The sequence below is a fragment of the Hibiscus syriacus genome, unplaced genomic scaffold (genome assembly GCF_006381635.1).
Source record: "Hibiscus syriacus cultivar Baekdansim isolate YM2019G1 unplaced genomic scaffold, ASM638163v2 tig00111794_pilon, whole genome shotgun sequence".
NCBI lineage: Eukaryota > Viridiplantae > Streptophyta > Magnoliopsida > Malvales > Malvaceae > Hibiscus > Hibiscus syriacus.
In genome coordinates this window covers 751,118-777,129 of record NW_024063180.1, presented here as the reverse complement: position 1 = coordinate 777,129, position 26,012 = coordinate 751,118, and the positions used below count along the sequence as shown (strand labels likewise).

Sequence of the window (26,012 nt, the reverse complement as noted above, 5' to 3'; positions counted from 1 at the left end):
ACAAATTTGAATGAGTAAATGGTTCGATGTATCTGTTCTCCATTATTTTCCATCCCATGTCACTTGCTTGAATGAAGTACCTCATTCTATTCTTCCAATAAGCGTAATTATCTCCATTGAAGAATGAGGCTTGTTGACAGGCTGAGAATCAAGAACGAACTCGAAGTTTGAAGTGGAGGCCATTGATGACTTGAATATCGATATAACTTTTCTCGAATCGACTCAAGAGGTGGTTAAACCTTCAAATGAGTATAGCTCTGGTACCAATTGTTGAGTTAATTGATCGATGAATCGGCCACGAGGGGGTGAATTGGTAATAAAAATTTCGGTGGAAGCTTTTGCATAAAATTGAAAATATTTGCACAGTGATTTAGAGTGGTTCGACTTTCTCAACCAAAGTCTACGTCCACTACCTTAGCTATCCACACTAGGATTTTCCAACAAATTCGTTAATTTGTTCTTTCTTTTGAGGACAAAGAGTAACCTTACAACTCCCTTAATAATTATACCCCAAATTCTTGAGAACACTCTCTCCCAAAGAGAAGATTACAAATTTCGCAAACTTACAGAAAAACCTCACAAGGTAGATTGTTTGCACAATTCTAGAACAAAGAAAGAACACTCAAATATGAATACAATTGAGCACAAAATGTGTTCATGAAAGCAAAATGAATATTGAAGGAAAATTGGCTTGAAATGCTCAAACAATAAGGTTTGATGTTTTCTCTTTGATTCTCTCTTGATTCTTGTTTCTTGTTATTGATCAATGGCTCCTGAGCTTTTTTAAATACACCTTGGATCACTTATGAACGTTGGGGATCATTGGTGAAGTCAATAGAGTCGTTATGGTGTGAATACCATTTAAAAAATCTGTTGGGAGCGTAGGTGTATCGGTACACTCTCAAGGGTGTATCGATACACTCAGTGTAAAATTCAAATATTTCGACCGTTAGTTGACCTAGTGTATCGGTACATCCCAGGTGTATCGGTACACTAATTACATTCGATGTTTCTAGGAGCCTGGAGTGTATTGATACATCGACTGTGTATCGGTACACTAATTACATTCGATGTAGGGGGTGTATCGGTACATACAAGAGTGTATCGGTACATCCCTTTGTAAAAATTATTTTTGGCCCGATTATGGTTCGAAATACTTTGTAAAATTGTTTCAAAAATATTTTAAGACTAAAACACAATTTTACACTTAAGTAAGGATTAAAATTGACATTTGAAAACTTGGAGTAATATTTTTTATATTCGAATAATTTACTTGAATATTAATTTTGAAATCGAATATAAAATCTTAAAATTCAATTGTACTTTATTTGTTATATCGAAACATCAAAATATTTTCAAAAAAATTTAATCGATTCAAAAATCGATTTTAAACCCTACAGTATCGATACTGCAAGAATAGTATCGATACTCTGGATGGGAGTATTGATACTCCTTTGTGGTTTTGACAAAAACGGATCCCAATATACCTTTTTCATACCGATACTCTCAGAGTATCGATACCAATATCGATGCTCGCATAAGGGTACTGATACTACTCTCTCACCACCAGCTAGATTTCTGTAATTAATACAGGCAATATCGATGCTACAAGCCCGAGTATCGATACTCAAGGTGTCTGGGCAGCATTTATTGCGGGAAATTTCATCTCAACGGCTCTATTAACTCCCACAACTACCCAAACGACTAGAATTGAATGAGATGGTATAAAAACAAGATTTCAAGCCATATGTGATGACAAGAAACCAAAAAGAAAGTCAAAGCAATCACATTGAACCAAAATCAAGTCATCGTTTTTGAATATTCTTTTTGCTTTCAAAGAACACTACTCATTTGTTTTATTTGTTTAGTGTTCTTATTTGTTCTTGAATTGTGCAAACAATTTCCTTGAGAGGTTTTTCAAAGTTTGCACAATTGTAATTTTCTCTTTGAGAGAGTGTTCTCAAGAATTTGGGGTATAATTCTTGAGGGAATTATAAGGTTACACCTTGTCCTCAAAGGTTGATACAAATTAGTGAATTTGTGAAAATCTTTAGTGTGGATAGCTAAAGTAGTAGATGTAAACTTTGGTTTAGAAAGTTGAACCACTCTAAAATTCTCATGTTTAATCTCCTATTTTTCTTTCAAACTTCCACCAAAATGTTTAATTGTCAATTCACCCCCTCTTCGTTATTTCATCCTCTTAGATGACTCAACAAAAATAATGTAAATACGATATAAAAATTCATTTCTTTTCAAAATGTTCGAGGTTGGCTTCTCGTAAATTGTCCTCATATCGTATATAAAATAAGTAAGACACACTCACCTGATGCCTCACTAATGTTTTACTACTAGTATTACTTCCACTTTTGTACTATATCTCTCATATTTGATTCGCTTTGATTTTGATTACGATCACGATCTGCACGATCATCCATTTCCTTATATATAAAATTTCAAACATGAATTAGTACTTTAACTAATATAATAAACTCGAATTCATATAAAAATTCTGAAATTGTCATCAATTCATATTCAATATTAATTTTCCTTCATTTAATTGAAACTAGCTTTAAATCCATTAAAATAGCCTTTCAAGTCCTTCATATAATCATTCATCGCAACAATCCACTTAACCCTTCAACTTTTCACAATTAGCCACCAACAAACTTTTCTTTCAAATTAAACCCAACATTTTCGAAATTGTTCCAAAGTAGTCCCTTAATATTTACTTTAATCCATATCAATAATCATTTTCCACCATTTACACAATACTTCCAAACTAGTATATTAACATTGCACTTTTGCAATTTCACCACTAACTTTTCAAAGACTTGCAAATTAGTCCCCAAAAATTATTCAACTTTCCAAATCAACCCAATTCAACATTCCAACAATAAATTTTCAGCATAATACTTTAACTTTCCAACATTTTCACTTTAACCTCCCAATTTCTCAAAGAATACAAAATGGTCCTTTAAGTTCAACAAAGTTCCAATTTGATCCGAAACATAATTCCAAGCACACAATATCATTCTAATATCCATTCTAAGCTCTTAAGAATTTTTTGTATAATTTTCCTATAATTTCCCTTTATGGTCGAAAGTTTAGGGATCCTTGTATAATGATCTCTAATTTGTTTCAAGCTTGAAATCATCACCTAAAATTCATTTCCATTCAATTCCAATCATTCTCAATCAATTTGATATAAAAAACAATCAAATTCAAAATTTCTCCATAAACCCCTATAATGACTGAATGTTTCAAACAAGTCCCTCAATGATTTTTAATCAACTTTCATGCTTGATTATAGCTCTACGATACTCCTAGCATCAAATACTAACCTTATTTCATTGAATTCCTACTTTCCCTTCATCAAACATAAACACCAATTCAACCATTCAATCAAGAATTCAATGAAATATTAATATCAAATGAAAGAGAATTTAGTGTATAATATTTTTCTATTTCACAACTTAGTCCAAAATCTTAATAAAATGGCTCAAAAATGATAAATAAAACTTGGCTCACCTTAGCTATGACACTCACGGTTAGGAAGAAAATGAAGAAAATTCTTGACTTTTTTAAACAAAAATCTCCTTATAAAAATCTTTAAAACCCATTTACATGAATTTAAAATTTATTTTAGTCCAAAAAGTCATTTTTACCGTTAATGAATCAAGATATCTACCATTTTTCCATGCTTTAATCACCATGCTTACATCATCATATCAATATAAAAATACTATTTATTTTTGATTTTACATATTAAGTTGTATTTGAGTAGTTTAGTAAGTTTAGTTTAAATTATATTTTTATTTTTATTAAGTAATATAAAATATTAGACTAATTATTTTTATTTTACAGATTAAATAGTATTTAAGTGGTTTGATAAGTTTAGTTTAAATTTTATTGTTTTATTTTTTATTGTAAATATAAATTTATTAGACTATTTATTTTGATTGTTAAGTTGTATTTGAATGGTTTTGTAAGTTTAATTTAATTTTTCGTGTAATTTTTAGTATAATTTTTATTTTTAAATATAAATTATAATTATTAGACTATTTATTTTGATTTTACATATTAAGTTGTATTTGAGTAGTTTGGTAAGTTTAGTTTAAATTTTATTTTTATTTTTTATTGAGTAATATAAATTATTAGAATAAATGTGCTATGATTTAAATTTGATATTATTGTTATTTTATTTAAATGAATTTTATATTATCTTTGTATCTCTTTCAATTATATTACTCACAATGTTAGAATAATGATGATCTCAAGTTTAAGGATCATACATATAGTTATCACTAGGAATAATATCGTGAGTATCCCATAATGATCTAAGAAACATACTTATAATGGGTCAATTCAATATGTTGTTCTCTAACACTTATGTATTGATTCTAGCATCTCTATGTCAATTACAAATCATTGTCATCAATCAACTACACGTTATTCTTAATGTATTTATTATCGTCCAAGACAACGATCATAATTGAGTAAGAACTTTTAAGAATTTTTATATTATTCTTATGACTATTATAGTTCAACCTATTTATATACACCAAAAAATAACTTATATAATAATAGCAATGTCTTATATTAATAAATAAGGTAAAATAAATACGTCATTACAATAATTTTATGATTGATCTTTGGCATACTCTAATGTATTTGTTCCTAAAGATCAGACATTACCTTACCCTTCAGAAAACCTAATTCAAGTCAAACACAATTTATTTAAAAAAAATCGAGTTTATAAGATTAGATTGGATCAAAATTGTGATATTCATATAAAATATTAATACTCATTTACACTAGTAGAGAATTTGTTCTAAAATGTTACATAATTAACTGTGATTTACAACTTATAATTAGGGGTGTTTAAAAATACACGATTCGAATGATTCGACCCGCCGACTTGATCAAAAAAATCCGGGTATTTTCTTAAAAATATTTCTAGTTCCAAGTCGGGTACCCGCCCGACATTTCTCGGGTCGGGTCCGGATCACAAAATTAGATTTTTTTTCAGGTACCCTATTACCGGAGTATCCGGTTGCAGCTTTAGATAGATCAACATCCCTTGTTGCCGGTGTTTCCGGCGTTAATTCTCATTCTCGACTTTTTATTAGGAGAGCAGCGACCTAGCAAGCATCAATAGATCAACTTAAATACACAATTTCTTATGTTCTCCAAGGTGCCTTCAAAGCTATATTGCGGCCTCATCTCTTCAGTTTTCTTTTAAGTATTTATGTTCCATATCCATTTTTCGGCACATTTTCAGACATGGGTATAAGAATATAACCCTCCAAATACATTAAAAATCTTAGAAAACATTAAAGATACTTGTGTCGAATGCATATCCACAAGGAATACACAAACTGGAGTCCAAATAACATAGCTTCAAAGGCAATGTGATGCACTAAAACATATCATCGAAGAACATGCAACAAAGTAGATTCAAGAATCAAAGTTCCAACTACTGTCTATACTATGATATTCACATAAAGCTCTCAAGAAGAAAACATTAGATTTCACGTAACCAGTCCAGAAATATGAGATTCAAATCATCAATTTGATATTTTTTTTTTAAATTAATAATTTGAAAATTGAAAAAAAAATGGGTACTCGATTACCCAAATTACGGGTAGATGCAAAATCCAGATAACCCGAGAATCGGGTACTCAAATTTGAACACCCTACTTATAATATCAAACCCAAAACAATGCCTATAAAACAGACGGAATCTTCTTTAGTCCAAATTTTTACACCAATCTCTGCAGCTCGTCATCATTCTCACCAAACCCCTGGTGAATTGATTCTTCATATCTCGTCATTTTTAAGCATTGGAATTTGGCAGAGATAATGTTTGACTAATGTCTGCACTGACCATTTACTTACAATTCAGGGAATGATCGAGAGGTGGAGACAGTTGTTCCTGAAAATTTAAAAATTATTATAGATTTTAATTTTTTTATATATTTTTTATTGAAAATTTGTTTGTCGCCCTCTAAAAATTTAAAATTATCATATATTGTAAATTTTTTCTATATATTTCCTATTGAAAATTAATTTTTCCCCCTAGAATTTTAATTTATCATCCTTAAGTTTAAGATCATCTCTCTTAATATAAAATCATGCGTCCGTCCCAAATATAAAATCATGCGTCTATCCCTATTTAATTTGACCATGTCATAAACCTGTTTAGCTCTTTTGGGTTTATATGTTTCTGGGTTAGTGAAGATAATAAATCCAAAATTAATCATGGGTTAAAACATATTTCCATTAATCATTACTTAAAAGAGACCCTTTTATGGCAAATTTACAAGTCATTTACAGTGTTGTTTCGTCTTTTGTTCTTACGACTTCTCTGTTAAAACTGTCCATTTAAGGCTCTTTTTTGACGTTAAAACCATTACGAAACTCCACTGCAAGATGTTTTCTAGTGCCAGGAATGTTTCGGTAGTTAATTATAAGGGGAAAAATAGTGGAAGCAGAAAATTTTGGCGTGAAATTATATATATATATATATATGAGTTTCCATCTTCATTGCATACTACAAAGAGCAATGGCTAAATATATTGTCTCTCTCCCAGTTTTGTCTCTTCTGCTCCTCTTTTCATTTGGCTCTGGTATGCACCCTTTCTCCTCCTCCTTATGTTTATTGCTTATTTTTCAGAAGGAAAAAAAAAATACGTTTATTGCTTAAAAATGGCAAAATTTCGTTTTTGGACCCTATACTATGAATTATCAAAGTTCTTACACCCATTTGTGCAGGGCTATTGCTAAAGTTGGCCAATGGGCAGGTAAAAAACCAATGTTTAACTTTGATGTTACTATGATTTTGTCTCATTTTTTAAACAAATTTTCAAAATATAATTTTTAGGTGTTTGGCTCTATCTAATCTAAAAGCTGATTGTAAATCAATTGGAGTTTAAGTAACGTTACGACAATTTTCTCGTGATTTTAATATTAAACAGGGAAAAACCTGGTGTGTGGCAAAGCCATCTACCGATGGTGAAGCACTGGTTTCCAATATTAACTGTGCCTGTAACTATCTCGGATTCATGGCGTCGAACTGCAGCTTGATACAGCCTGGTGGAGCCTTCTACGAGCTCAACAATCTCATCAACCATGCATCTTTTGTCTTGAATTCTTACTACCAAGCCTATGGCCGTCAGGAACATACATGTTACTTTACAAACTCTGCTCTCGTCACTGTCACCGATCCAAGTAAGAAAGCCTCCGTTAAACCCTAATCGTGTTCTAAAACATGTTTTTTCTTTATTATGCTGTTGAAGTTTCATTCGTTGACGTTGTGTTCATAATTCTGGGTTTCTTTTTTTCATACAGGCTATGGTAACTGTCTTTATGCATGAGGGGGGTCTCATATGGAAGATGATGGCATCTGTTTGAATGTTTCTGGGTTTAATGTGTAATAAATGTAGCTAAAGTCTCTTTATACTTTATTTTCTATCAGAATTTTTTTACATTTTGGAGAACTGATTTCTGTTTGTTCTTCATTTTTCTCTCTTCTTTTCTTCAACTTCTTTGCGTTTTCCTTCGTTTTCTCACTTCCCAGACACCAGTTACACCACATTTATGGTATGATTCAAGATTCTAACGAAAATGTACTTCTGCACCAATGTTCTTCAATGCAATTAAATATAAAATATTATGATTTGTAATGTATTTGAATCTTCCATCCCACATATTTAGATATTGTTATGATATAAATTTTTTTTAAAAAATGGCATACCTTATCCTGTACTCCATCTATTCCATTAAAGTTGTCCTTTTTTAACTTTCATATTATTTAAAATATGTTGAGAAAATATTTTAAAACCAGTAACTGAATAATAATTCAAGTAAGATGATACTACAATAGTCGAATATGCATATACACACACACACACACATATATATATATATATATATATATAAAGAAAGAGATTCATGGTTCATGCTTAAGGAACAAGGAAGGAACCATGTCTTGAAGAAGCCCATAGTCAGGGACCTGATGCTGGTAGTACTGCTGCAAAGGGATAAAATTTTCTGCACCAGTTTGGTTATTCATGTGATGAGGCGCTGTCATCTGCATGAACAGTTCGTGTGGGACGCTTGTCGCCAGCGGAAACATCGGAGGCTGGAGCAGCGCCGCCGTGTTCCCTCTCAGCGATGTCGCAAGCGGGTGGTTGTGTTGCCCTTCGTACGTTGTGATCACCGTCGATGGGTCTTGGTATGACCTCTCGACCCTTTTCTTGACCGTACACTTCTGAGTAGTGCACCGATAATAGCTTCTGCATTGATAAATCAGGCCATTGATTAGTAATTACTTGCGGCTTAAGTTCCATATAAGATTCATCTTGGAAGTCAAAGAAAGGGGCAAAAGGATAGTATGCAAGCAGCCAAGCACAGGCCAAACACATAATCTGGTTTCAGACATGATTTTTTTCCTGTCATTTAAGATAAGATTTGTTTGGTTGTGAACCAAGACAGGTAAAAGAAACCAAACCTTGGATAAGGGCTGTTTTTCACAGCCTTTTGTCCATATTTTCTCCATCTGTATCCATCTTCTAGATGATCAACTTCACTTCTGGTCATGAAAGCAAATCGTGGTTCCTTCTGCTTCCTTTCTTCTTTCTTTTTAGCTGCTTTGTTCCTAACACAGATACAATATCTAATTAATCTCTAGATCTCAGAGATCAATGACAAAATGAAGGGGGGGAAACTTAGATAAATAGAAGTTGAAGTTACCCATTCTTAGGGCTTTCTTTGTCTCCATCATCCGACTCTTTCGGCTGCTTGTTCTTATTATTGTCTGAATCTTCTTCACAATTACCGACAGCCTCGCTTGAGGAAGAAGAAATGGAAGGATTAGGAGTAATGATCATAACTTCACTACTCTTAGCACCAACTTTCTGCTCTATCGTCGGAGAAAACACTTCCGATGATGACGACGGTGACAACCCAAAGGCCTTTCTGAATAGACCGTAATCGTCCACCGAACTGTGTAACCGATCAATGAAGCTCGTGTCTGAAGAAGGATGATCGGTCGATGAAACCCTAAGCATGTCGATGTCGGATTCAACGTGGTGATCGTTGTTGAAGTTAGTGCTTGCATGGTAATAAAAGTCTCTAAATTCTTGATCCGACATAGAGAGAGATCAAACGAATCAAGGTTAAAGTTATTGAGGAATGAGGAGGGGTTTTTGTATACTTTCAGGGTTTCATGGCACCTCTACATCATGCTGTTTGAGCTATATATTTTTTTAATAAAGAAGAAGACATGGAAATAGAGAGGGTTTGGCTTTGAACGTGACTTTGGGTTTATGTCGCCACTTTAAAGTAGGGTTGACATTAACAAAAACAGCCTTCCAATGGGAAGAACTAAGGTGGCTTCTAGCATGGAAACATTTATTATCTAATTTTATTTTTTTTTCATTTTTTAATTAGAAAAAAGAATAATAAATTTTAATATGTGTCTGTATACAAGTTTCTAATCAGACATAGACTCTGATGTACGAATAGGATTTGGCACATAATATATAGTGGGTGAAGAAAAAATTACAACAACCATAGAACTAGTAGTGGATGCGTTTGCTCTTTTAAATCAAATGCCTGGATATTTCATTGTACTTGGAATTAATTGCATCAAGCCATGTTTTTAGTTGTAACTCAGTAAATTACGAAAAATATATTATCTTGTACCACTCGGATTAATAAATTTCCATGTAAACTAACAATTATATCTTTTATATAAGATCATGGGTTCGAACCTTAGTGTTCTCGAATAGAGTAAACTGAGTCGAGAGGATCATCTTTGCCTCTGTAGTACCTAATCTGGATTAATTGGTCAATAGATCATATATCAATGATTAATTCAAAAATAAATAAATTTACATGTAATATTTCTTTTTTTTAAAAAAATCAATTGAAAATAAAAAAATAAAGAAACAATTACAATATATTTATATATGGAGATGGGCGTGGGTTGAGACGAGCTTTTGTCTTATCTAAACTCTACCTAAATTTTGTATCATCCACCTATCACTCCATTAGAGTTAGAAAGATTACGTTTGATTTAAAAATTTAATCCAAATTTTAAGATAAAAATTTGATTTGGTTCGTGTTGAAAAAAAATCGCTTGAACCAACTTATCTCAGTGATTAAAAGAATTGTTGTTGTCCCTAGAGGTCATGGTTTCGAGCACCAGCAACTGCAATAGGGTGATTAAACGTTTATTATCAAATGGTTGAGAGTATTTAGAGCATATATTATTTTGTAATCACCTTATATTAATAATATATATATATATATAAATGATTCTTATTTTAATTTAATAAAATAAAAATCTAGTTAAAATATTAGAGAGACGTTATTAGAATTATCTCAAAATATATAAAAAATAATTATATTATGATCATAAATTATATTAAATATTTTTCATTGTAAACTCAAGTCTGACTCAATTTTATTGTATAGAAAACTGAATTAAAACCTAGTTTTTCAATAAAAAAATCAATCTTATAAAAGCATGTTAAAATCTTCCATTGTAGAACCTACTTATATGTACTTATTATTAGGGGTTTTCAAAATTGAGTACTTGAAATTTTATGGTATCAAAATTTTAGGCCGTGTCCTAGCTCATTATATCTGGGTACTCGTAAAACGTAGGTACCTTTATTTCGGGTCACGGATACTCGATTCATTATTTTTAAAATTATATTTTTTTTAAAATATATATAGAAATTTTCTAAAATTTAAAATTTAAAGGCCTATAATATATAATCCAGACATAAAGTTTTAAAAATCAAATTACATAATTGAAAAAAAAATTATTAAAAATTAAAACAAAAATTATAATTCAAATTCAAATGTTTTGTAGTTAAAATAAATATTTTAAAAAATAATTTAAAATTTTAAAGTGAAATAATTTGATAAATTAAAATTTTAGAATGTTATGGTGACAAAATTTAAGAAATTAAGAATTTAGAATATTAGAGTGAAATAATTTGATTATTATAAAAAATATATATAAAATAAAAATAAAAGATATATCGAGTATCAGGTCGGCAGGTACTCGATTAAACAACATTTTGTGAATCAAGCCCGACCTAAAAACTCAAAAAATTTAGCGGGTCGGAAGTATTTTCAATATAAATAATCTATATTTTTTTAACCGGGTCGGCTGCTCGGGTTAATCGGGTATGGTGTTTTTGAACACCCCTGCTTATTACGATATAATTTGGATTTTTGTGTAAATTTACTGAGAGAAAAATATGGCGGGGGAAACGCGCTAGAAGGTAGCGTGTGGGAGATGAAGCAAATTAAAGAGGCCGAGAGATGAGACCAAACAAAAAGACAGCCAAACATTCAAACTTGAAGAAGTCTTGACAATGTATGAGTATTTGGCGTACACGTGTCGTTGTTGGTACCGGCATTTGACCTAAGTCGACAACCCCACCCGGCACGTGGGAGAGACCATTTGCTCCTTCTGCTGATGCCTGTCCCACGTCACCCATGCTTTCCTTTTTGCCCTCTGCTTTCCCCTTTTTGCCCCCTTTCTTCCAACAAATTTTCTAGAAACAAAACTATCACGTCTTCGTTAATAATTCGGGGACTCATTCTGATTTTAATCCCTCTATTATGCTGAAATCTTAAGTTAATCTATTCACTTTATTTTAAAAAAAAATTAGATAATATAAGTAGAATTTATTTAAAGACTTTCAATCATTTGACCGTGAATACTTATACTTTTAATATATGTGGTGCTCGAACTCAGAACATAAAAGAATAATAACAAATTACTTACCCACAAATATTTATATTGTTATTTGTAGGTTAAAGTAGTATCATGGTTCATTATAGCGGATAATGTGAGATTTCATTTATTATTTGTATCATTTACACGAAAATCGAATATTAAAAATTATTTAAACAAACATATCATCAAGTGAATAATAGTAATTAAATTGATTTTATCAACTTGAATTTTCTTTTAGCTATCAGTTAGTCTACTGTAATGATGTATTATGTCTCTTAAATAATTTATTATTCGAGTTTGGTATTGTAATAAAAGAGGATTACTCTGAAAATGATATCTACAATATTTAATTTGGATTAATCAATCAATAACATATCAATGATTATACAATAAAATCAATTTTCTTTTGTAATAAACCAATATTTTATTTATTTAATGGTTGTAAAATAAAATAGAATAAAATTGCAAAGGCTGACCAAGCCACTAAAGCATCCCAAATCATTCAATTTGTAATGTGAAAGCTCTTACCATTGCTTGATTCTTTTAAACAGACTGATCCATTAATTAGTAATCAGTTTATTTAAAAGAATTCACTATTTCTTTTTTAATTAATACTTTTTTTTTTTATAAAAAGCATCATATATTGTATTGATATTTGTTCGAAAAAGTCATCAACTCTCATAATTTAATTTCTTAAGTTGACTTTAGCAATTATGTGATGCTACTTTTATTATATTATGCAATTATGTGATAATTTTAATTGTAGATTAATCAAATTCAAGGTCTTAGTCACATGGTCAAGACTGCTGCTGAACATATGTCCAATCTACTTCAATAACTACAACTAAAAGAAAGGGTCTTATCTTGGTATGCACATATATTTGTGTGCTTTCTAACTTTGAACTAAACTTTAGGGTGATGTTCATATGCATCAGAAAAGTTCAGCTTTTGAGAATTTATAGCTTTAATGTACTGACAAACTTTTAAATATAAGAAGAAAGTTATATATATAAATATATATATATATATATATATATGAGATAGGATCATGTTACACAATGTAAAACTATTTTAGTATTATATAGATTTAAGATCGTTAGATTAGTGAAAATAGATGGTTGAGATTAACAGTAAGAAATGAGAAGATATTTATGGGGGAAAAAAGATTCAATCTCAATCATCTATTTTTACTCATTCATTGGTCCTAAATCTATGTAAAACTAGTTTGACATTATGTGTGTGTGTGTATGGTTAAACAATATAAAACTCTTTTAGTTTTACATGAATTTGAGATCGTTTGGATGAGGGAAAATAGATGGCTAAGATTAACAATAGGAAATGAGAAAATAAAATAAGGGGTTAATCTCAACCATCTATTTCATTCATCCAACAGTCCTAAATCTGTAAAATTAAAATATCTCTCTCTCTCTAACTATTGACACAAGAAACTAATCACTGAGATTATACAATGATCATATAAGAAAAAGGTTAAAAATTCGAACAAAGATGAATACGAATAGATGTGATTGCACTTGCAAACGAACCACAAAAAAATATCAAAATATTGAAAGATCATCGTAAAACGCATATCAGAGTCGAGTGAGTTGAGAAAACTATTAACGAATATAAACCACTTATCAAAATACATCTAAGGTTTGAAAGCAGGAAAAATCGACAAGATAATAAATAGTTGTCATCTTGATCAGTTGATGCGTCGTCAAATCCATCTTTGAGAAAAAGATAAAACGAAAAGAATAAACAAACGATCGATAAAAAGATAAAAAATCTGTAAAAACAAATATAGGAAAATATGTTATAAATACAAAAAATGTGTCATAAAGATTAAATTATTAAAAACTAAAACAAAGAGGAAGCAAAAATAATATAAAAATAAAATAAAAACAAAGGAATTACTAATCGACATTGGCAATTAAGATTGATATAGTCACCGGACAAGTAAAGATGAAAAAGAAAAAAGTTAAAACGATTTCAGGAAAAAGATCTAGGGTTTTTGGTTTGAGTCAATATTAATTAATTTGTCAATTTTATATTTTATTTTGCAGTAGTACTATTTCTAACCATAATATGTGTATTAAACAATAAGAAAGGGTTAAATACTTCATTCTAGAAATGATAAGAAAAAGTAATGGCTTGACTTGTAAGTAAAGTTTCTGAAATTTTTATGTGGCTCCATTTTGCCCTACAAGCAACAATTTGCAGCAACAATGGTGGGCTAGTTTCTGAAGTTTCCCAAAAGCGAGAAGGCTCATTTTGGTCAATGGTCTTAATCCTATTTATGAATACAAAATGATGCTTAACTTTGTTCATTTAAGACGGTCAAATAAGAAGAGCTTCATTGCTGCTAAAACTCAGAGAATCCAGATTTTGTGAATAATTGCAGTCATTAGAGTCTTCGATATCATGATTAAAGGGCAGGCTAATCAGTTCTGATGGACAAAGATAAGCTTAGGGGATTTATTTGGAAGAAACTCAACCTAAATTTGAAGAAATATCCATTTGATTATAGTGTATTTTTAAAATTACATCATTAATTATGGAAAAATATAAAACGATCATTTAAATTAAATAAAAATATAAATTAATCTTTTTATTAAAATATTAACGAGAAATGATATCACAGTTAATAATACTGACATCTTAAAAAATTTAGTCGTTAACTTTTATATATCCCTAGATTTATAGACTGGATTCAAAATTCCCTACCTATATACATACATATATTATGTGTAAAGTGTGAACAATTGGGAATTTCATATAGTCATGTATGCATCTTTTTGTATTTTATATATGAATAGCATAAGTGTCATTTTTCCATTTAATTTATATATGAATAAAGTACATTGTTCACATTAAATTATTCAGTGTCCATTATAATTGTTTGAATAAAATAAATAGGTTAGTTGGTTAAATTAATTGAACCAAATGATCAAACTAGTTGAATAAACAGAATAGACCTTAAAAATATAAGAATAGTTAAAAAAATGATCAAACTATTTGCTTCGATGGTCTAATCAATTTAACCATAAATTCATTTTTACGACAATAATTTTCACCTCTTTCAGCTAGATAAAATCAATCCATGCCAACATTTAAAGAATTGTTTACTTTTATTCATTAAACTTTTCGACTTTATCTCTAGAAAACATCCAACATATTCAAAAATCATACCTTACGTTTAATTTTAATATCATATCATTAAAAACTTAACACATTAATACATAGACTATTAGTTTTGATTCGTTTTAGTACCTAAACTTTTATTTTTTTCAAAATTTAACGTTAAATTTTGAACATATATGCAAAATGAAACAAAACAAAACTCTAAGTATGGTTTTGAGAGAATTGAAGTTTAGATTCTAAAACAGACAAAAACTAATTGTTTAAATACTAAACTCATATTACCATAAATTTTAATACCCAATCTCCATTAAAAATTGATAATTGACTTTGGAGGGCATTAATTGGACTGCTATTAAATAGGCAGACAAGACATGTCATATTGTCATTCACAATTGAAGTAATGACATAAAAAGTCAAACGTTCCAAACAAAACCAATTGAACGATGGAATAGTATACGGATTAGGTATATTTTCAACATCATTGGTCCTACAAACAAAAGCATCATTATTTAACTGTCACATACAAACTCTTGAATTTATTTTGTTGAAGCACAAAAGGTACTTTGTAAATGGGAAAATTGCTGAGATAATGTTGTGGTGGTGGGGGGATTCACATTTGGATTTATATTTTTATTTAGGGTGAAATTTACAGTAATAACATATAGACTCTAGGATTGTTTGGCATCTTCAGGTCAAACTTAAAGATTCTAGGAGTGTACAGCGTCTTCAGGCCAGGGAGAGACGCATGGAGTGTACGACGTCTTCAGTCCATGCAGAAGCCCTCGAAAATACGCGATGACTTCAGCTTTACTTCTACTGCAACACTGACTCTGAAGCAAAGCAGATGCATGGTGTGGGAAGCAGCAAAGCTGCTGCATGGCTTGGAGAATGTGAGTAATCAATAATGGTGTACACCAATAATGGGAGCATCAGGATATGTTATAAAATCGGGGGAGGGGGGGAGTTAGATTTTGGGATGTAAGAAGAGGGGAGGAGAGTGAGGCCGATAAAAAAAAGCATTTGCAGGAGAGAATAAAAAAATAAAAAGGGGAGAAAAAAGTTCAAACGAATGAAGAAAGAATTCGTATTTGAGTGGTCTGGTAAGCGATTTGAAATTTAGTATAAATTTTATTGTTTCATTTTTAATTTTTTTTGAAATATAAATTAATTATATTATTTATTTTGATTTACATATTAAATTGTATTGGAGTTGTTTGGTAAGTTTAATTTAATTTTCGTGTAATTTTTAGAATAATTTTATTTTTAATTTAAATTATAATTATTACTATTTATTTTGATTTTACATATTAAGTTGTATTTGAGTAGTTTAGTAAGTTTAGTTTAAATTATATTTTTATTTTTATTGAGTAATATAAATATTAGACTAATTTTATTTTACAGATTAAATAATATTTAAGTGGTTTGATAAGTTTAGTTTAAATTTTTGTTTTATTTTTTTATTGTAAATATAAATTAATTAGACTATTTATTTTGATTGTTAAGTTGTATTTGAATGGTTTTGTAAGTTTAATTTAAATTTTCGTGTAATTTTAGTATAATTTTTATTTTTAAATTTAAATTATATATTAGACTATTTATTTTGATTTTACATATTAAGTTGTATTTGAGTAATTTGGTAAGTTTAGTTTAAATTTTATTTTTATTTATTGAGTAATATAAATTATTAGAATAATTATTTTATTTACAGATTAAATCGTATTTGAGTGATTGGTAAGTTTAGTTTAAATTTTATTGTTTGTTTTTTGTTTTTATTGTAAATATAAATTCATTAGACTATTTATTTTGATTTTACAGATTTTTTTGTTTAAATTTTCTTTAATTATGATTATATTATAAATTGAAATATTTAATTTTTTTATAGATTTGTTGAAGCATGCAGAACAAAATGTTCTTTTAAGATTAGATGATCGACATATTTCTAGTCATTGGGAGCACTAGTATTATTATTAAATAATATTTTATTTGAGAATGATGAATTAATTTTAATTCCATGGATTAATAAATTGCATGATACGAACACGAGTCATTCGTAGTCGAGTGAACATTTGTGATAAGCCGCATGATCTTATTGTCCAAAATTTGCAAATGATGAGCTTTTACGATGTAACTTTGTAAGAGAATATAAGTTAGTCCCAGTTTGATCAGTGCATTAATTAAACGGTGGAGACTAGAAACTCATACATTTTATCTTCCGTGTGGTGAATGTATGATCACTTTGGAAGATGACTTTATAACTCGGGTCCCTACAAATAGGATGGCAGTGGTGGGAAAAAAATGATCGGGACATATTTGACTTGGGAAGGTACCAGAAAAAACAGTTACAAAAGGGTCACGTTTGAGGTTATCATGGGTCGACAAATGTTTAAGCTCAGTCGTTATAGTACTGAGAAAGACATTATATATGCAACTCGAGCATATGTATTACAGTTGATTAGGGGAGTCTTGATTCATGATAAATTCGGTATTGTTCATATACAATATCTTCCGTTTTTGGATAACTTTCTGAATACTCATCAGCATAGTTAGGAATCAACAATATTGGCATTCTTGTACAGCGAGATTTGCAAGGCTTCATTACCTGTAAATAATATGTGTCCGATTAGTCGAATTGCATTGACTTTTCTCTTGCCGAAAGGTAATACTTTGATTTAAATATTTATCTTAAATTAATTAATTAATTTTTTATATGAAAAATAATTAGCGAATGTTATTTTGATTGATATCAGATTGAGGATAAAATAGAAAGAACGAGGTTGGTGCACAAAAATGTGAAAGAGTTTAGATTTAAAATGGACATTAATGCAAAGTTAAGGTATATAATTAAATGAATTAGTTTTTTATATTGTTTATTTATTTAGTTGAATTTTATTATTATTTAATTAATTAATAATTACATAATTTTCTTTTATAGTTTATTTGGAGATCGTACGATGATGGGGAAATTATATTGTGTGTCGCAAGATGTCTGGGAGGGTTGTCAATATTAGTGTGTTGTTACACCATTGATCCATTTTACTTTTGTTGAGTTCCAATTTTCCGATAGAGTGTTGAGGCAGTTCGGCTTCCACCAACCTATTCCGCGGATTCTAGAGAATGATGCTCCACATATTAGATAGGCTGGGTAGGCGCGGTGAGAGAATTGGGATGTGAGGCATGCTAACTATATCAATCTTTGGAATAACAAAGCTTCATACTTGTCAACTCTCACTCCCACTCAAGCGAATGACTTTGACTTCCAGAATTCAGATTACCTGAATTATTATTGGGAACATGGAAAGTCGTTTTTAACAACGAACATCGAAAGACGTCAATTATACAATATAAATTTTTTTGGTAAAGTCGAGAAACCAAAACGGAGAGGGAGTAGGATTTCATCTCACCATGAAGCAAATAAGCGGCAATGGATAATATCCCATCATAATCTTTTGGCGGTACAAATCATTTCATCATGTGTTTGGTGATTCTGGTGTTACGGCCTACACTACTCAGCATATTCCTCATCATCACCCATGTTCTCTCCTATGTTTGAAGCAATATATGATTTGATAAGATGGCATCTATGATGTCAAATCGATATTTGTCCTTAGATGGAAAGCAAAGTGGTGGTGGGCATGTATTTACAAATCACATGCCCTCAGTGAATGAGTAGGTTGTTATGATGAACAAAATCCTGAACAACCGCAACGACCACAATAAAACTGACTGCACCTCGGCATTATTATTCAACAATACCTCGGCACTGACAGGAGTGTAAATGCTTCCTTAATTTGTTGTATTTTTATTAATATTAAATAAAATATTGATATTATTCACATAGAAATATTGATTTTAATCACATTCATTCAAATATTGGTATTAATCACATTCATTCAAATATAACATCAACAAACAGACAAGAAATTCAATTATTCATTCAAATAGAAATAAGATTACTATTAAGCCCTGTATTAGGATGTTTGGAAATTTTTTTGAATGACCTTCACCTATACTAATCCACATCTCTTCGGTTGACCTTTCTCTCTAATATGGATATCCATACTAGTATGAATACGAGTGGACTCAGGTCAACCCGTTGGACTTCTATGAAGCATTGGATTTGGCAACCATTCATCATGATGTTTTTTCAACCAATATGATTCATTTGGGATCAGTCTGAACTCGTGGTTGTAGACATTTAATATCCTCTATTGGTGAAAGCACTCATCAACATAGGTGTATGAATTTATTCCAGTATGCATACATGCAGCAACTGTATGAGCACACAGATATCTTCATGCTTGAAAGCGGCCACAATCACACTATCTTTTTCGTAAATTAACTCTAAATATTTCACTCTGTTCTCATTCGTTCGACATATGCATGCGATGACAGAAAAAGTATGTCCAATTCGATGAAGTCATGAACAAACATTGAGGTTGTCAACGCGCTCATTTGCTTCCATTACTTCCACCACTGTCGGAGCCTAGATTTTACCTTGATTTATCAAACACTCAATCTCTTTCCCTTTACCAGACCAAACTTTAGCCAACCTAAAGTACATCTCTTTCACCACACTAGCTATTGGGAGATGGCGTGTACCTTTTAGTATCGAATTAATGGTCTCATCAATGTTTGTATCGTCGAGCCATATGCTTGCGACCACTCATCCCGTTCGATTTTCGACCCACTTCTAAACACGCTCATCTGTGACCTTCAAATTTTTCAATCTCTTATCAAAATTTGGTTGGCGTAGTTTATATAATGTTTCATAATATACATTGTGTTAACGTTAATTTAGAAACAAACTTTAAATAAATGGATACACATATTGAAAATAAAACTTACCCATGCTGATTATCTCACTACTAATACGACCGTTATGAAACTTCTCAATAATTCTTACCAATATGGCGGATACAATATGCAGGATACGTGCGGAGGTGTCCAACGGCTTCTCGATCGTTCAATTGATGTTAAAAATGCCTGTTCCTATATCGGATATCAAGCAAACTCCATCTTTTCGGACGACAACTTATGTAGATTAGTCAAAAGAAATCCCAAGCCTCTGTCGTCTCTCCTTCAACAATGAAGAATGCAATCGAAAGATATTTCGTTGACCATCTTGCACAACTGGTATCAATAATATAGTTTTTGACCATATAACCATGTACCATATACTTTACCATACGCTTGCAAATGTAAAACCTTCTATGCATAACTTGAATGCCAAAAATAGTCTATGAAATATTCTCTTCCCTTCAATAAGTTGACCTTCTAGGTTGTATGCAGGCATGATATGAGACTTCACGATGGTTCCAGGTATGATCGTTTCATAGCTTGTAACAATCAGGTAGCTCTTGTATGATGTATCTCAATCGCCATATAAACACTTGCTTGCATTCTCCTTCGCATGCCAACCAATTTGTATTTACATTGTATATGAACTAGTCTCGAATAGATGAGACTAACACCGAGCAAGGGATCCTTGGATTTTTTTCAACCAACACCTTTACATATTGACATATTACATCGGAGTCCAATAGTCAGTCTTTTTTGATAGAGTTTTGCAAACATGTGTGTGGACCATTATACCTTGTGATCTCCTAAGCATCTTGCCTCTGCATTTGGACACTCTGATCAGTCACTTACACTTAAGCCCATATTTAACACACTTTGCGTACAAAGTTTTCTGGTTAGAGTCTGCAACCTTGCAATCTACATGGCCTTTTATGCAATACTATTTAATCGCCAATGTAGCTTCTTTTTTCCCTCTAAATTGTTTCCCAACTGATAACGGTGTCAGATATTCATCAATGGTCATATCAAGTTCATCACCATCAAAAATATCGTTGTCCTCCGCCAAAATGGGTTCCTCAGCTTATTCATCTTCACTAGAATCATCAAGTATTTTCCCTCAACGATTTTTAGCGTCAATATCAATAGTCGAATACGGATGATGTATGTTCTTTCCTCATACTCTACGGCTGCAGATGTTCCACCGACTTTGTTTGTACTTTCCAACATCGCCACGAAACTGTGTATAGACCTATGTTGGGTTCCCAATCTGAATTTCAAAGCCATTTGAGATGAAGCTCCAACCATATTCTTGATTACTCATGCACATAGATATATTACACACCTCAGCAAAAACTCAATAATTGGAATATTTGTTGAGTCATGCAATTCAATCATAATTGTAATATCATCATATTCTTTAAGTGGTATTACAACATACATGATTGGATTTGGACATATCATAAACTTGTACCTCAAACCATCAACTGTAGCTCGGATTTTCCATTCTATCCCCTTCTTCATTTCTACAAATGTGATGTCCCTTTTAAACATCATATATTGTAGGTCATTCAAACTGAAAAATAATTCCGACCTCATTTTCCATAATATGTCCATTGTAATGGACAATCATGAAAAAATTCTTGCTCATTTTCTCTACATATACAAATATAGATTCAGAATAATAAAAATAAAATACAAAAAAAAATTTGTGACATATTAGATTAAAATTATATTAGATTAAAGTTATTATTATTATTATTATAAAAATTAAAATAATTGTTTTTAACATTTTTACCACAAATACTAAATCAATATTATTTTAATATTTTAACATTTACTGGAAATACTAAATCACTATTTTAACATTTTTAACATTTTTACTAGAAATACTAAATCAAATGTTGATCAAATTATACTAATGATAATAAGGTAAAAATGAAATTTATTAAACCTTGCAAAAAAATGTAAATATATTAACAATATTTTTTATCAATTAAAATAATAATGTTATATCTTTATTTCGAATATTTTATAACTACGATTAAATTATAATAATGATTAAATATAAACTAAAATTTTATTAATTATAATAAATATTAAAGTTATTATTTTTGTCATTATAATAATATTATTTTTTTCGTCATTATAATTATATTTTTTTAATTATCTTAACATTTTTACTACAAATACTAAAAAATAATGTTAAAATTATAATAATGATATTTACATAACATAAATCGTAAACATATACTACTAATATGTAATTAACAATAAATCGTTAAATATTTTAAATAAAAAATTGACACTCACTTGAGAGTTTATTCCGACAAGTTGATGTTATAAAAAAAATCTTTTTGAATTTCTTACTCATTTCTATTTTACCTGCAACAACATATTAAATTAATATTTTAATATTAAATAATGCGAGCTAAAATAAGATATTATTCGAATAATACTTTAAATAAAGTCTTATTCGAATAATACTTACATATTAAATATTGAAAGAAAATTTCGAAATTTTCTTTAATATTATTCCTGGATGATCAATCTTTCAATTGTTCTCAAAATTTTGCCTATTCTCCCCTCACCTCTGCTATGATCCCAATTCTCAACCAAAACACGTCATTTATACTATCACGATATATTAATGGTGCTCACCTGTTTCTCGTTCAACCACCAACTACCCGGGTTATTAATGGACAATTAATGGTGTCATTAATACTTATATGTTTTCAGTCTGAGGCAACCTACATATACTGCATGGCCTAAAGACGTCGTGCACTCTTGGAGTCTTATACATTGACCTGAAGACGCCGTGCACTCCTGGAGTTTTATCCATTGGCCTGAAAACGTCGTACACTCCTGGAGTCTTTAAATTTAGCCTGAAAACGCCAAGCATTCATGGAGTCTTTGTGTTATTATTGTAGATTTCACCCTAGATAGGGAAATAATTTCGATATGGCCTATACTGGAATTTTCCCCCACAACATTATCTCGGCAATTTGGCCCTTTGTAAACTCTAACAATACTAAAGAATTAGAGTTTAAATGTCGATTTAAATAGTTAAATGATTTGATTGATAAAATTAAAAGATCAATATTCAAATTAGAATCTAACTATATTTAAGCATGGCTTGGCAAGCATCGATAATAAATGTCGAATTAAATAGTTAAATGATTTGATTGATAAAATTAAAAGATCAATATTCAAATTAGAATCTAAGTATATTTAAGCATGGCTTGGCAAGCCTCGATAATATTTCAACTTACAAAGCATCCTCATACCACTCATTAAACTCTAAGCCACCCAGCACCAACTTTATTGCTCAGGATAGCATTAATACGGCTTGCAAAGCAAATACAGTCCGGAAATATAAATCCATTGAGAATGGGCCTACTAAGTACGAATCCATGAATATGTGAATATTCATCACAAATGAAGCAGAGGTTTTCGCATTTAAAGCTTGAACTAATCATCGTCATCAAGAACACTCCGACGTCTCTGGATCTGTAAAGCCAGATAAACAGTGGCATCAAATCAAATATAGCTCTAACTGTGGGCTGCAGACATTAAAAACAAAAGGCTAGTTGGCGATGCGTAAATTAACTTACCGTGACTTTCGTCTGTGTAGTAGTTTGGGTGTTTATCTGTTCCAGCAGTGATATAAGCCTCTCCTCGGAAACCTTCACACGGGTGTAACCGTATGCGTTTCAGTTCCTTATCAAACCTTACTTACAAATGTAGTATTGAATAATTGCACGACTTTAATATTAGGCAGGCAACAATGAGTAGTTGAACTGCAAAAAATTTCGACATACCTTCTCAACTATCTGACCTGTCTGAGCAGCTCTTAGTAGAACATCCTCCACACCCTTAGCCTTCTCAGGTTTCACCAAGGCAATTCGAGCAACTGCAAAAGATATATACCAGCAAAGAACATAATATGAGAAGAATTACATGTATGTAAGAAACATAGCAGAAAGAGTATCGAGAGTAGAACCCTAAATTCATCATTTATGCCTGCCATTAAGTTGTCCACTTTTTTCTTAAAGATGATATCTTCTTGTTTTTAATTCCGTTTAAACATTTCAAAGAAGGTGATAAGGGGCCTTTCGTTTATAATCATAATTGGTAGGACTATTTCAAAAAAAGAGAATTTTGCATACTATTACTATATAATCATGCTTTTCATTTACAACTCAATTAAGCCTTCCACTCAAACAATCCTAATGAGACCCTTAAATCCTACTAAATTCAGATTTTCAAAACCTCTTTATATTTACAAGTCACACAATACATACTTCAAATCGAAGCTGAGCCTAGACCAAAGAAGAGAACAGACCAAATTTGGTCTTCGACAAACAATGTATTCAGGAAACCAAAATATAGCCACACCCATCGTAAAATCTTCCATTGTAGGAACTTCAATCATATGCTCCCCCCCCCCCCACACACACACACACAATTTTTTGAACTCCATACTTAAGTTAGGTCTTTCTAATATAAATAAATACTTATATGAACACAATTCTCCTTGCTTACAGAAGCACAAGTTTCACTTTTCCAAGCCATGACGAAGAACACAGACACTTCCAGACGAGTAAATTAAATCCAAAGGCTTAACATTCCATTGATATGTCATGAACATAGAAGGCAAAACTAAAACCGAATAGTCAAACAAAAAACTTGGAAATAGCAAGCAATCCGATGATAGAATGGACATTCTAAAATGCAAAAGCAATTAAAGTAGGTTTCTTGAACCGAATCAAACAATGAATTGAGATACAAGCTTACGTCTTTCACGAGCTTCACTGGACAAAATCTGACTAAGCATCATTTGCCTCCGTTCATCGGCCTCCCTAAATTAATAGCTTTTACTCGTCAAATCAATAAATTAATTTGATCCCAAGATAAATACTACTCAACATGAATGATTCATAAACAATACGCATATACATAAAAAAAAAAACCTGACCTCTTGGCCTCTTCCTGAGCTTGCTGTTGCTCAGGGTTTTGTTGACTCCCCTGTTTATCAATAGATTATAATTAATAACATTAAATTAAAAGCACAAACAAGCCCAATTCAGAATTCTTCAAGAGGAAGAATTAACTGAAATTAAAAAAAAAAGAGACGTAGATTACCGTCCCTTGTCGAGCCATTAGCTCTTGCATCCTTCTTCGTCTGATTGCTTCTAGTTCAGGATCAGCCTACAAAATTAATAAGAAAAAATTTATAATCCATTGGATTCCCAAAAGCAACTTAATTATCTTTCAGTGGAATTAATAATCCCAAGCAACCTAAATTTATCCCTCTTTTGTTCTTATTAAACTAAAACTCATCAACTACTAATAACCAAAAACAAACAGAAAAGTTAAAAACACTAAAGAGATGTTTGGTAGGCGAGAAATTTAGTACGAATCGAAAAGGAAAAATGAAATAATACCATTGATTGAAGAGCTACTGGATCTCCCTCCTACACCACCACCAAAGAGAACAGGTTAAAATGCTTCTTCACCGGAAAGTGATTCCTGCGGACTTTTCAGCTTCAGCAGTACGCGATTTATATTGGATTTTCCTTTAAATCAATTGTTTTTTTTAATTTAAATTACCAACCAAAATGAAAGTTTTCTGGGTTTGGGCTTCAATGGATTAAGTCCAGTTATAAGACAAATAATCCAACTGGATGAAATCACTTTAATATGATTATAACTAATATGATTATTTTATAGGTAAACATTATATATCTGCATGAAATCGCTCTAATATAACCAACTGGATCTTGATTTCACATGCCAGTCGCTAGATAATATTTATCAGTAGTTACTAAATAACTTCTATGATGAATATCAAATTAAATTTTTATTATAAAATATGTATTAAGCTGTTTGATGATGTAAACAATCTAATAATAAATTTATTAGACATGTCTAATTAAATTAAGTATTTCACACATAATCATTTTTCCACCTAACAACAATATATTTTAAAATATTTTATAAAATTTAATGATTATTTTTTAATATTTATAAAATAATAATAATTAATTTATAGTAATGGTTTTGTTTGTCATTTTTATAACATTTGTATAAAATCCTGTCTAATTAATTTTTTATATTGATAAAAGAAATAGGCCGTAACACTTTAAACGATTCATTCTTTCATATTTGAATGAAGATTATTTTCGAGGATCTTATAAAGAACGTGCGAGGTAAATGAATAAATAGTGAAAAAGAAAAGGTATGTCTCTTCCTTCAAATTTACATGATGACCTATACACTGTCTTTCATATCAGTGTGAGACTGAAATTAT

General features: G+C 30.7%; 3 protein-coding genes across 3 annotated transcripts; 1 reads left to right on the top strand and 2 right to left on the bottom strand.

Annotated features, from left to right (window-relative positions):
- Positions 1 to 6,565: 6,565 nt before the first annotated feature.
- On the top strand, positions 6,566 to 7,376 carry LOC120170833 (glucan endo-1,3-beta-glucosidase-like). The gene is made up of 4 exons (XM_039178690.1): positions 6,566 to 6,629; positions 6,775 to 6,803; positions 6,978 to 7,230; positions 7,351 to 7,376. The coding sequence occupies exons 1-4, from the start codon at positions 6,566 to 6,568 to the stop codon at positions 7,374 to 7,376; spliced, it is 372 nt and encodes a 123-aa protein (XP_039034621.1).
- A 543-nt stretch (positions 7,377 to 7,919) lies between these two features.
- Positions 7,920 to 9,235, bottom strand: LOC120170804 (WRKY transcription factor 28-like). The gene is made up of 3 exons (XM_039178671.1): positions 8,755 to 9,235; positions 8,513 to 8,659; positions 7,920 to 8,297 (listed from the first exon to the last, which is right to left on the bottom strand). The coding sequence occupies exons 1-3, from the start codon at positions 9,153 to 9,155 to the stop codon at positions 7,952 to 7,954; spliced, it is 894 nt and encodes a 297-aa protein (XP_039034602.1). The 5' UTR covers positions 9,156 to 9,235; the 3' UTR covers positions 7,920 to 7,951.
- A 13,672-nt stretch (positions 9,236 to 22,907) lies between these two features.
- On the bottom strand, positions 22,908 to 25,250 carry LOC120170800 (DNA-binding protein DDB_G0278111-like). Its single transcript, XM_039178669.1, has 7 exons — positions 25,147 to 25,250; positions 24,845 to 24,910; positions 24,678 to 24,727; positions 24,497 to 24,561; positions 23,521 to 23,612; positions 23,314 to 23,385; positions 22,908 to 23,209 (listed from the first exon to the last, which is right to left on the bottom strand). Exons 1-7 carry the CDS (start codon positions 25,147 to 25,149, stop codon positions 23,171 to 23,173), a joined length of 387 nt encoding a protein of 128 aa, XP_039034600.1. The 5' UTR covers positions 25,150 to 25,250; the 3' UTR covers positions 22,908 to 23,170.
- Positions 25,251 to 26,012: the final 762 nt, after the last annotated feature.